Source organism: Miniopterus natalensis, chromosome 1, assembly GCF_054644295.1.
Source record: "Miniopterus natalensis isolate mMinNat1 chromosome 1, mMinNat1.hap1, whole genome shotgun sequence".
In the NCBI taxonomy this organism is placed as follows: Eukaryota; Metazoa; Chordata; class Mammalia; order Chiroptera; family Miniopteridae; genus Miniopterus; species Miniopterus natalensis.
In genome coordinates, this window is record NC_142081.1 from 134,949,619 (window position 1) to 134,963,157 (window position 13,539).

Genomic DNA, 13,539 nt, shown 5'->3' on the forward strand with positions numbered 1-13,539 from the left:
GACGAGAGTGAACTGGCAGCTTGAACACCTCATTCTGTAGCGATGACAAAAGCCACTGCTAAGCTTTGTAAGCAGTGAAAGCTTCGGCCAGGGTGGCTTGATGAAACCTTAAGCACATATTATAACACGGGAATAAAGATTGGAAAAAAGTGTTTTTTTCTGTCAGCCTCTTTGACAATTTAACACAACTAAAGAAGACACATTTATAATTCTGAATTGGGACTAGGTACTAATTTATAATTAAAAAATAAAGGCCCAGATGTTTCTCTAGGCACCAAGGCAATATCAGGCTTTCTCCTGCATCACAGTGGTGTGTGTCATAGATCTGCATCACTGAATTTTCTGTAGCTTTGCCTTTAGCTTACAAAGAGAAGGATTAGGGAGGAAACCTGACGGGGTTCTGGGGTAAGACAAAATTTTTAGAAGGGGATATGACAAAGTTAACTGGACAACAAGAAGGTATTTTCTTATCCTGGTGATATTTTTAGGAAAAAGGTTTGAAAATTGCTTGGCTTCTAAATGCTAAAATGCTAAGGCCTCTAAATAATAATTAAGATCTGTGCTGACTGGTGTGGCTCTGTTCGTTGGGTGTCTTCCCATGCACTGAAAGGCTGCAGGTTCGATTCTGGGACAAGGCACATGTCCTGGTTGCAGGCTCGATCCCCAGTAGGGGGTGTGTAGGAGGCAGCCGATAGATGTTTTGTTCTTACACTGATGTTTCTTTTTCTTTCTCCCCCTTTCCCTTTCTCTCACCCTACAAATCAATTTTTAAAAAACTGAGATTATCAAAAAATAATAAAGAACCCATCTTTCTGTTGAAATCCTCCAAAACCCAATTCAGTTGCCCCTTTTCAGGAAGGCTTCCCCCCAGATTCCCCAAGCTGAAGGTACCTGCCTCCTGTCACATAGGGTCGCAGGGATTATTCATAAATACTGAATTTCTGATTGTATTGGGTTCCGGGATGCTCAGGTATTGACACTGTCTGGAGCTCCCCAGGTTGCCCAATACATACCCAGGTGGAGGACAACTGCATCTTTGTGATATGTGAGGTATACACCTCGTGGCTTGCATTTTAGTCTGGATTGTAAACTCCTAAAAGCATAAAAATCATGTCTTCCTCCACTTTCCTTAAGGTACTTTTTCTCATAACCGGCACTTGCCAAGCACAGGACAAAGACACCATCCACCCATCTAGTGTTCTCTACGGAGCCAACAGGATAAGACTGGGGATCTGGGAAGGTACCATACAGGAAGGAGAAGCTCCAGGGGCAGGGGCAGGGGCAGGGGCAGGAAGGGTTACCGGGTTCATCATTCTTCAGAAACCTCAGAGTTTAGGAAAAGAGGCTATGTCTGAGGCTGTGAAATCTATCGGCAGTAGGTAAATTTTAAATTACTTGTTTTTACTGCAAGATTTGCGAGCCACTTTCAAAGAACAACCTTCATTTACCCTTTTCTTCCATTGAAATAATACTCCTTCAGTCTTTCTTAGCTGCTAAGGGATTAGGAAACTTGTAAGATAATTTCAAATAATTCCTATGGTCTTCCTATAAGCTATTATGGCCAACCATAAAATTTTAAAATTTCAAAATGACACATAAATTACAGAATTGGTAATTCAGCAACCCTAACTTAAAACATGTCTAAGTGGTCTAGGGAATTGTATTGCAATTAGTAAATGAATATTAACAAACCCAAGAATCCTCAGCTAGCATTGATAACACTGAGAACTTTAAGAATGAAACTGTTTTGTTCAAGTTCATTTCATTGTTTCCCAAGACTCTAGATTAGTTCTATGTTCTATTTTTTCCTTGAGAGAAACCCCCAAGTGCTACTGCTAAAACTAGGAACCCATGTCCAGATGTGAATTCTCTACACCTGAAATATTAAATTGACCAGGATATCATCCATTTGCTTTAACCAACAAGTATCAAGAATCTACAGGTTGCTTAAAACCAGGCCTTTTAAAAGATGACACCCAATGTGCACTAGAGCAAGTACATGAAATTTAAAACAGCAGCCATGTGCATGTGGTGGCCACACCTAGATGATTCTAGTAAAAGGCAGGGCAGGCACACCCTCCTCAAGAAGGAATGGCACCCAGAATCACACTCCGCTGCGAGTCTCTCAGTCACCTGGGAGCCTCGAGGTGAATCTGAAGCAGTACGGAAGGCCTGGCTTTACCTCTTGTATGGTGGGGACGTCGACCGCTGAGTGCACCAGCCTCCGGTACATCGGGTGTTTGCTGTCCTTCCCCTTTTTATTAAGGTCTATAGCCTGAAAGGTTGTTAGATACATCAGTTTTAAATGTGGCTAGAGAGAGACAGGTAAAACAATTTCTAAACAAGTACTTAACAACTTAATGGAAAAATGTACATGCGCTATATAGTTTAACATGGCATTCCTTAAGGTTTTGATAGAATGGTTATTTTGGAAAGCTCCAGTTTAGACACTAATTATCAATGAAAATGTTCTGATAAATTTTTAAAATGTTAATGTTTCTAATCTAATGCAGCTAAAGAAACGTCTGTTCTAAAACAAAGACAAAACAAAAAAATCTAAAAGCCTATCATACAACTATTTACTGAACAAATGAAATATGATGGCAGTGGTTCCCACTCTCCAAACTGCTTTACGCGTATTTGTTACTTGTCAGTCATTAACTTTTAAAGAGGGAACCAGACTGAAATCTAATTAGGAGACTCCGAAAGACCCCGGGGGCAGGACTCACCCTCTCCTTCATGCGGGAGACAATGAACCTCAGGTATGTGCTCATCTCCTGTTTGTTTGTATTTTTCTTCTTGATGCTCTGTTAAAAACAGAAAAGGCCAGATATAAAATCTGATCATTTATATGTCTATATTCATGCAAAAGACTTCTATATATAAAAGATTACAGTCTGCAAAGATTTTACTTAAAATACACCATTTACAACATGTTTGATACAGAGAAATCTTTGATATTTGCGTATCAAAAATAACATTTATTGTAACAAGAATTGGAAACTATCATGCTGTACTTGAAATACCTTAGAGAATTCTGCATTTGTTTCTTAATATTTTGAAACTTAAACCAATTTTCAGATGAAAAGAAATGACAATAATGATAACATAATATAGAATCACTCATTTTAACGTACCAACCCCCCCCCAAAAATCAATGGCTAAAGTCCTTTAGGGTGCATTTTAAATTAGCAATAGTGAATGGTGACTTTCAATATAACATTATTTTTCATTAAAGCATTATTAAAAGTCTGTGTCACTTATGAAATATGTGCAGTGCAGTGGCACACACCTACATATTTATTATAAAGTGCTATTGATCTATTAGGTAGTAACTCCAATTTCTATTAGTCTGGCCTAAAAGCTAACTAGTTTCTTTAATTTATCTCTCAGAAAATCTAACTTTACAAGAAGAAAAAATCTACAATTCTACCTTTTATGTCCTTTCTAGACTCCAAAGAAATGAAGACAAACATTCCCATTTCTTTAGTCAAGGCTAAGAAACCACAGCAGACACTTGCTGTAAGTAGATGGCACGGCAGAGGACTGAGTAAGGTCTGGGTTACTCTTGCACAGATGCTTGAACTTTTTCAGGCCACAAGATTATTACTCCCAAAGAAACTTTATATGCAGAAGTCATCTTAATATGCTTGATACAGTGGAGGAACAAGTATTTCTCATGTAACTGAGAAGTCTTAGCTAGAGTGTAAGCAATTTGGTTATACACATAATATTAAAGTATTTGAATTATGTCCAGCTGGGCATGGCTCAGCGGTTGAGCATGGGCCTAGGATCCAGGCGATCAGGGTTGGATTCCTGGTCAGGGCACATGCCCCGGTTGGGGCTGCAGCAGATCAATGACTCTCTCATCATTGATGTTTTTCTCTCTCTCCCTCTCCCTTCCTCTCTCTGAAATCAATAAAGATATATTAAAAAAAAAAAAAAAAAAAGTTTAAAAATATATATATATTTGAATTAAAAAGTAGAAAAGCATTTTCTTAGCTAGAGACTGTTTCACATACTTCACATCTAAAGTGACTTGCTCCCACCACTTTTCGCCTGAATGCTTTGGCAATGCAGATACAGTCAATGGTTTTCTCCTCACCCATCTTTATGTTATGACCTGTATGTACACAGCTTCTAAATTTATGCCAACTGAAGTGCAGTTCTTCTCAACCCTGGCATACCAGGAGAAATTGGTGGAACTTCTTAAAATGCAGCTGGACTTCACCTCTGAGCAACTGAGCTGGAGTTTCTGGGGGAAGGTCCTGTGCTCTGTATCTGCTTGTTCGCTCATCTATTTGCTAACTCCTTAGGTGGTTGTGACACATGGCCAAGACAACCAAGCACCAAGGGTGTAGATGTGGAGTTTAAAAGGCAATGTTTCTTGGACCCCAGGTTAATAATTTTGAGGGGAATGGGGTTTTGATGTAGCTTGTGAATTCTCATTTTTAACAAGATCCCAGTGATTCTCATGCACACAAACATATGAGAACTATTAATTAGCCCCCTCTGTAAGCCAGAGCACAAGAGAACGAAGTTCTGTTCTTGCATTCTGCAAACCACACAGGAGTGTAGAGGGGCTGTCAGTGGGTGTGAAGCATAATCAGATGTTAACACTTTTGGACAAATGTTTTTGCAACATGGACATCCTCCCAGAGGGCCAAGAAAGCTGCTTTTTCCTTTACCTCTTGGAAAACCTATATTCCCTTAAAAAGAATAAAAACAAATGCTTCAGCTACATGCTCTATCACTCCAAATATTTTGGGTACAGTACTAGAAACTGCTGATCCCAAATATCAATCTGATCATTAAATCATAAATTTGTATAAATGCAGATGTAATAGCAACGTACATCAGGTTAGAAGTCTTATAGTATTTGTGGGGCTATGGTTCTTTTGATAGATAACATATTCTTTAGGGGAAATATACAACCACCACTTTATGTAGTGCTGACGTATAATGTTCCCAAAGTACTGTCAGTGTCAGTAGGGATGGGTTCCTCGCTGCATCTACCACCACAAAGGCCTTGGACTGCTGTGCATTTCACATGTATGAAGGATCTGTGCTCTAAACATCAGCCTCAGATGGACTTCACTGTTAGTAGGAGTTTACTAAATAAAGGTCCATTTTCAGTTCCTACTTCCTTCCCACAGAGAATCGACACAAAACGTGAGCATCACGTCTGTCACAATGCTGTGGTTTCATCTGTTTTAAACATTCTTAAATAAACTGCTAAATGAGTGTAACCACGTGCAGCAACACTTCTTATTGGGAAGACTGCAAATGCAAAGTTCAGGCTGAGGGCCTTAATCTCACAGATCTAAATGAAAAATGTAGGATGACAATCTGATTTTACATCATGTTTAAATATGCTTAGAGTCAAGTTGCTAGAGTATCTCTTTTCTACTTTATGCAACAAAAGTGGTGATATGAGCTTGGAAAAAGGACTATTTCAAGCAAAACGTAAAAGGAAACCCGAGGGGGACAGGTGACTCCCATGGCTGAACAGACGTGACTCACCCATCCTTTACACTCCAATTCCTTCAAAATAATACTTCAGGGAGCCTTCTACCCCATTTAATAGACTGCTACTCAGACTTAGTGATCCTACTGCAGTGTGGCTGTCTTAGAACCACCCGGGAAAGCCTTTAAAAAACACCAAACACCAGTATCTTGCGCTGGCCGGTGTGGCTAAGCAGTTAAGTGCGTCACCCTGCACACCTCAGGGCCCAGGGCCCATTCCTGGTCAGGGCGAGTGCGAGAGGCAACCAATCCATGTGTCTCTCTCACATCGATGTTCCTCTCTCGCTCCCTCCCCTCCCCCTTCCCTGCCCTTCCACTCTCTCTGAAAAGCAATGGAAAAATGTCCTCAGGTGAAGATTAACAAACAAATAAAACCCCACCAACATCCACTTATACAAAGTTCTAGAACAGGCACAACATACCTGTGGTGCAAAGTAATGAGAACAACGGTTGACTGGGCGGGTGGGGGAAAGGATTCAAGGATCATGTTCTCTGCCTTGGTGGGACCTGTGTGCACAGATGTGTGTGCATTTGTCTGTTCATCAAATGGTACATTCAAGACTTGTGCAAACTCCTGCAAAGTAAAGTTTACCTCAAAGAAAAAGCCTGCCAACGTAGAGGTGCCGCCCCAGAGAGTCTGCTAACGCTGCTTGGGGAGGGTCCTGGGGACTCGCCCTGCCAACACCCCAGGTGTTTCTAACATGCGACCCTGACTGAGAACCACTGCCTGGCATTATTGAAGAGGCTATGCATTTACAAAGAGGTGCAGTGATTCCAACTGTAACCTTGGCTGCTATACTGGGAAGTGTCAAGTGGTAATCTTCAAAAGTTCTCTTCTAAAGTGATGTCAGATCTAGTCCCTTTCTCTGTCTCCTTGCTCCAACAAACAGAAATGTGTCTCTCCTATATTTGTTCATTCTTTGCAGATACTGTATTAGAAACTTCAGTGATTTGGGCTGTATAGAAGGATTCACTAAAAGGAGTTTCACAGCCAAAAAAATTATTTTGTTGAAAGCCTCTGCTACTTATTTTGTACTGCTGCCCAATCCACTTTTCCGGTGACAAACATGGGATTCTACTGCAGATGTAGGACAGGAACTGAAATGTATTCGAGCACTCAGGTTGGTAAGGGAACAGCTGCCCCGGGGAGCAGCCTCATGTGGTCAAGGCATGCCCAGGAGATGCAAAGGAGCCTGCTTCCTAGAGAGATGGAACCAGGAAGCTTCCTCAGCAAACTGAAGCAAACAAAAGAGAGGACCCTGAACAGATGCAAAACCTCTCCCAACAATGCGTAGGGACAAAACTATGATGCTTTCACATTTGCTGTATGATGCTTTCACATTTGCTAATTCTGTAGGCTTTCTTCCTAACAGTTTCCAGTTACAATTAGAGATTTAATTTCACACAAGAAATCAACAAAGCATTGTAGCGTCTTCCCCAGAGCTGCACAGTAAGAATTCTGGGGATTTCTTAGGTAACATGTTGTGAGCCACCTTACTTGACATTCACAGCAGTGTCCAGTTAGTGCCTGGTGGCCAAACCAAGGAACTTACAGTGGCTTGAGAAAAAGCCACTCTAATAGAAAGTAAAAGGTTAGCTTCTAAGGTAAATGCTATTCTCTCTGAAACATAACTAAGCAGACAGCTCTTGACAAGTTCAGAAAATATAAAAGTAATGCTGTATAATATCTGCAGATTTATTTCAGATCCAATCCTTTCTCAGGCTTTTAAGAACTGTACCTACTCTCTACTTGCAGACTTCAGGACTCCTTAGTAAAGGCCTCTCTGTAACACTGTGCAGCTCAGAACCCATCCTAGTAAAGCCCAATAAAGTTCTGGTAACTGTTCCTATCAGCCAGCAGCTTATAGGAGTGATTTGGGTCAATATCTGCAAATTATCAAGAGACAAACTTTCTATTCCATGGCTAAAGTTGTTGCAACCATTTTAAAATGACAATAATCACATAGCTGAAACTGTGTTACAAACATGCGTGAGAAACCACTAAGTGAGATGCTCTTAAGTACATTAAAGACAACTGAGGGGCTGCTTTCCTCTACTTGAAGGGAAAACATAACAAAAAATCTTGAGCACTTTCCTGAGTAAGGGCTTCTTAGGCAAGTTACGAACAATTGCTAGGATATAGCAAATCAGATGATATTAGTTAGATACCAGAGACAAAATATGAATAAAGTGTCACACTCAGTGATGTGTGGTGTTTCTGGCTGGAAGAAGGGATAAGCAACTTTGGATCCACATCTGATCATAGATTACAATGCCCAAGCATCATTATTCGAAGGGACACTCAGGGTTAAATGGTCTGGATTTTTCAATGTTCTCTGGAGAACCTGCTTTAAACTGCAGAAACATATTTTAGCAGAGAACGAACTTATGGAAGTATCATTTCAGAACATCAAATATCCATAAGAAAAAAAAAAGTGAAAAGTCAGAAATCATAGTATCTTCTCCTTAATGTATTTGTGCTGCTGGAGTTCAAATCCAAGTCCCCAAGTCTGTGATTGCAGAAAGACAATGGCCTCACACTTTTGGGGGTTTCCCAGTATCCAGAATGTTCTTTGGCAGCAGGCTCAACAGGGTTGGCAAACTTTCTCCATGGAGGGCCAGACAGAAAATATTTTACGCTTTGAGGACACACAGTTGGTGTCTGTCTCAATTACTGAACTGCCATGGTGAGAAGGAAGCAGTCATAAATAATGTAGGCATTCCATGAGTGTGGCTACATTCTAACAAAATTTGTGGAAACTAAAATGGGAATTTCTTACAATTTTCACATCACAAAATATTATTCCTCTTTTGATTTTTCTTCAACAACTTAAAAATGTAAACCCTATTCATAGCTTATGAGCAGTACAAAAACAGGTGAAGGGCTTGATTTGGCCCATGAGCTGTAGTTTCAACCCTTGACTGAACTCTTAAGTTCTGGAAAGCAAGGTCCATAATAGTCTAGTTCAATGTGCTGTTGCCAGAAGCTTGTACATAAGAGCTAGGTGAACTGACGATAGTCATTACTAACAAACTTCACTTCCTACTGGAAAAAACATTCCATGCAGTTGAACTGACAATACAAGATCCATCCAAAATGTGAAACAGTCAATCACAGACCCAAGCTGTGTTAGCATATTCTGGCCACTATAAACCATCTTATTTACTTCTGGTGTGTGAATCATTTCATTGCCAGACTCTAAATATCACTGTTGGCCTCTAATAACCAAAGGCTCATTTAAATGTTAATGAGCTCACAAATCTGGGGCACTTGCTAAAAGGCAGATTCCTGAGCCTCTGCGCAGAGGCTGCCTTCTAAACAAGCACACCAAGTGATTCTGGTACAGGAGGCCCTGGAAGTTGGTGAAGAAACACTAATCTACATCTAAATTGCCTACGTGAGGAATCAAGAAGCTCCAAGTTCTCCTCTATAACTATCTGTAATCACAGAAAAGAATCACAATAAATTTTATCTGCACATAAATTGCGTATGTTGTTATTGAAATCATTTGTAATGACTGAGTATAAAGGAATCAAAGTATTCATAAGAAACCCCAATGTTTCTTTTGTCCAGAGCTGGTCTGGTGGAAGCAGCCCCAAATCCTGCCATTTCTCCTCCTGTATCACTGGGACCCTAGTAGCTCCATCAATGACAATCATATTCTGGGACAATTTTCTAAAAATATAGCTACATTCAGTCTTTTTTACCCCCAGTACTGACACTGAAATTAACTCTCCAACGTAAGAGCAAAAGATCAAACCACCACACCTATTGCCAGTTTTAATGGTGGAAAATGTGGCTCACTCACTTCTGCATGTGGGGTGCACCACACATTTAACGACATGGACTCCCTCTAGCTCCATCCCTAATCTCCCACAACCAATCTAGCAACAGTCATTTGCAATTGAGTTTCTGGCAATAGTTCTTTTTTGTTTTGTTTTCAAATTTAAGTTAAAAGAATGTAAATTTAAATTTTTAAACCTCCCTTAAGCTGTCATAAATATGTCTTCTAATAGCTAAAATGAGAACTCTGAGGATAATGCAAACCACTAAGGGTGTCCTGAGGTGGGCCCCTGGAGCATGCTAGCAAATGCAGCTCCCCTCACAGCCCCCATCCCAAACCCCCATGGGGAAGTTGGTCTTGCAGAACCACTAATGCAGTGTTTCCAGACTTGTTTGTCCAGACTTACAAACAGCACTGAATGCTACTCCAGCTCTATATGTATTTATTAATTTTTACAAAGTCAGCTCTTTGCTCTGATTGAGTTCAGTAAGTTATGACTAAATTCAGATGATATAATTAGCTTTGAGTTTTGTAGCAGCCAGTCTAGGGTGATTTGTAAACTATTAAAGCATTTCTAATTCTACAGGCCCCAAAACCAACTGGTACTGTAAAAATATGTAGTATTTCTAAACCTACTACATCCACATATTCACAGAAAAATTGCTAAAATATTATTAGCTACAGAGAGGGGAGTGTTATTATGCATGTCAAGAATAACGTTCATTATTAAATGCACTTTGGGGGGTAACTTTAAGCTCCTCTGTGGCGTATTACAGGGACTGAAGAATAGAAAAGGGACATTCAGAAAGACTTTATGGAACCAGGTTTTGTACCTACTTGTTTCTTCCCTTCTACACAAAACTAATCTTTAAAGAAAGGACAAGATTCAAACAGCAGAGGTAGAATGCATTCCTCAGTGGAGTAAGTGCCATCCTTTTCTGAAAACAAATTACCTGTCTGTTTTCATGTCAAGAAATGAGTATTATTTGTTCTCTGCTCAGAGAGGCTGAATACCAACCAACCGGAACACTACCTGCCCACCTGTCCACACCTTCCCATCCCACCTCCTGCATTTGCAGACAATAAAAGGAAACTGCACCCTTGGTACTATTTTCAGTTAATGAATACTGGAAACACTAAATGAACTTTCTATTTATATAGATTAAGTTGTAACCATCCTGATATAGAAACTGTTATCTCCTTAATCCCTTTGTGATACATGTATCAAAAAGACCAAGTACACCACCACCCAAAACATTCTGCACTCATATCCAAGCCTTTCTGGCCATAACATCACGGGAAAGCAATGTAGAAAACATGGACTTTTTTCCTTGCTTGCTTGGGTCCAGGTAGTTTTATAAAGGGATTAGATAACAATAGGTGAGATTTTAGTTTTATATCCCAGATCCAATTTTTAAAATCCCCTGGGTTTATCAATGTTCCCATTACTTTTTCCTCTAATCAAGCTAGTGATTAATAAACAGTAAAACTGCCTTGCTTTAGCTGGTTTGGCTCAGTGGTTAGAGCATCGGCCCTCGGACTGAAGGGTCCCGGGTTTGAGTCCGATCAAAGGGACGTACCTCGGTTGCAGGCTCGACCCTGTTCGGGGCAGGGCACGTGTGGGAGGCCACCAACTGATGTGTCTCTCACATTGACATTTCTTTCTTTCTCTCTCTCTCCCTCTCCCCCCTCTTTCTCTCTCCCCACACACCATTCCCTCCCCTCTCCCACTGTTTCTGAAAAGCAATGGAAAAAATATCGAGGATTAAAAAAAAAAAAAGTTAAACTGCCTTATAAAGTACTTGATTTAGACAAAGATCTTAAAATTAACTTTCTACTTTGCTAGTACAAAGATGATATGATTCACTTGGCTGTAAAAATTGTAAAAATATTTAATGTTCATTCATATTCAATACTATGATTGTCAACCAGTTAAAAAAAGACACCTTCTTGCAAACACAGTTTCTACTTCTATTTTATTTAAATATCAAATCTCCATTCCTGATTTGTTAATATGTATCTTGAAAGTAAAGATCCTTACTTTCAGGGTGAAAATATTAGTAATTTTCCCACATTAACAAAGGAAGACTGACCAATGCTTAATAAGAAATTTATGTTTAAAATATTTTCATTTAGCACTTTGTCCAATTCTATTTTGAACATTAAATGCACACTCTCTTCACTTTTGGAATTAAAAAAAAAAAAAGGTACTGCTTACATACCTAAAAGAATGAAAAATGGATTCAAAAGTAAACTTCTATCTCCGGTTTCAAGAAATAGCTTTCATCATGACTTTTTCTTTAGCTAGCTAAATCACCAAAAGTCACGGTGCAAATGACTCAAAATATAACTTTACACAGAACTAAGTTAACATCGATAAGTCATTAAGTACCCACTTGATAAAACTCTAGGTGGTTTCCCAATGGTGATTTATTCTTGGTTTGGTTTTAGTAGACAAGTTAAATTCCTTCATCTGCAGTATCTGCCTAATGAGTATAGTATAATCCATGTGAAAAAAATCTATCTATAGTATCTGGAGTTTAACATCCAATTTAAAAGTTAATTTGAAATGCCTTCCATAGGCTTCTTTCTGCATATGTTTTTAAGTTGTTGTTTCCTGTAAAATATATACATCGTCTTTTCAAATATTTTAAAGAGAAACTGCGGCAGTACAAAAATTTTGGAATGGTTCCAATCAATGTGGAAGTACCACTAAGGGGCGCTCTTCCTCAGATCTCTGAGATGTCTGATAGTCAAGAACAGGATTCAGATAATCAGGTACTACAAAATTGGGAGAGCTTTTTGGATTAGATGTAGGACCAACATATATTTTTAAAAATTATTCATAAAATTCTCCCACATAGATTCTCCATTTCCTTATTTACATTTTGTTTCCCTATTTTGTTAATGGGCTACATCATACAATTTGTATATCAACACAATGTAAAATTTGTGATCCTTAAACAGAAAAATGCCATCTGAAACATCAGAGTGTGTGTATGTTTTCTAGTTTTTACAGACACACTGGAATGATAACACCCCCATCCATTACAGTGCATATCTTTCTCTTTGTGACTTCTGATCCATTCATATAAAAGTCACTGTAAGTGTGTCATAAATGGGATATAAAGTGAACCAATGTTTGTCACAGGATATAAAGATTTATAATATAAAAATTTTATGTTATAATATAAAAGCCTTAGATAAAATCTGTGGATGGATTTCACTGGAGCAATATTCCATTTTAGAGGCCCAAACATGGAAAAGGAGACAAGTGCTGCAGGTCACTGTGGTCTTCCCCTTCTAGCACTTTCTATGTGCCCACAGGAAAGGCACATAATACACAAAATTCTGCTCCCTAATGACATATTTTAGTCCACACACAGAATTTTCATGCATCTGAACCTAAAGAGCAGTAATATAAATCTGTAACTCCTCCAAGTTATAAAAACAAAGTTCGTTTATGTAGGGAGCATGAACATGTTAAAAGAAGACGGAGGAAACGGGCCCACTTTCAAAATACATCTCAAAACTGCTAAGCAGGAAAGTGCCAACTATTTTGTTTGGCTATATATGCATTTTATTTTCCCCTAAAGTTAACTTTCTGATTTTTATGAGGTACCAGATTCAGAGTAAATGCAGCACTATCAGATATTACAGCAATTAATCTGTGCACTACACTGTGTTTTACAGGCACAACGCAGTGTCTGCTGTGTACATGAGAGACAGGAGGGGCAGTGGGGAGCAAGCTGATCTATGGCCCTCCTTTAGAATTCTTCCAAATCGTAACTATGGCATGAGGGGGAGAACAAATACCAGGCCAATTATGAGGCAGAGATTTTGTACCAAAGGTGCTTCTCTGGGAGTACAGGAACTTAGAACATGCGATTTTAAAACTGCACGGTATGACACAGTAGGTAGCCATAGCCACATGTGGCAAACTGAATTCCAGTTCCTGGGTCTCACAATAGACACATAGCCAGTAGTTCCTACTGGACAACACACAGAGAGCATTTCCATCCCCACAGAAAGGTCTCCCAGAATGTGCTACTCTAAAAGGCAACATGTTGTGCCAGCCTCATCACTCAAACAGTATCATAACATTCACCACCAGGACTGGAGGCCAGCAACTGTGCAGTACATGCACACACACCCACACACCCATATGAATACATGTACATACATGCACACATGCCCCTACCCTCCACACACACGCCCGTGCTTGTGC

General features: G+C 39.5%; 1 protein-coding gene across 11 annotated transcripts in view; it reads right to left on the bottom strand.

The window, feature by feature from the left end:
- Positions 1-13,539, bottom strand: part of ZMYND11 (zinc finger MYND-type containing 11) — a 121,389-nt gene that overhangs the window by 19,581 nt on the left and 88,269 nt on the right. For all 11 annotated transcript variants that reach the window (XM_087826062.1, XM_087826094.1, XM_087826093.1 and 8 more), the window contains 2 exons: positions 2,730-2,807; positions 2,183-2,275 (listed from right to left, as the gene is read on the bottom strand). In XM_087826062.1, the coding sequence (XP_087682188.1) occupies positions 2,183-2,275; positions 2,730-2,807 (171 nt within the window). The remainder of the gene's footprint in view (positions 1-2,182; positions 2,276-2,729; positions 2,808-13,539) is intronic.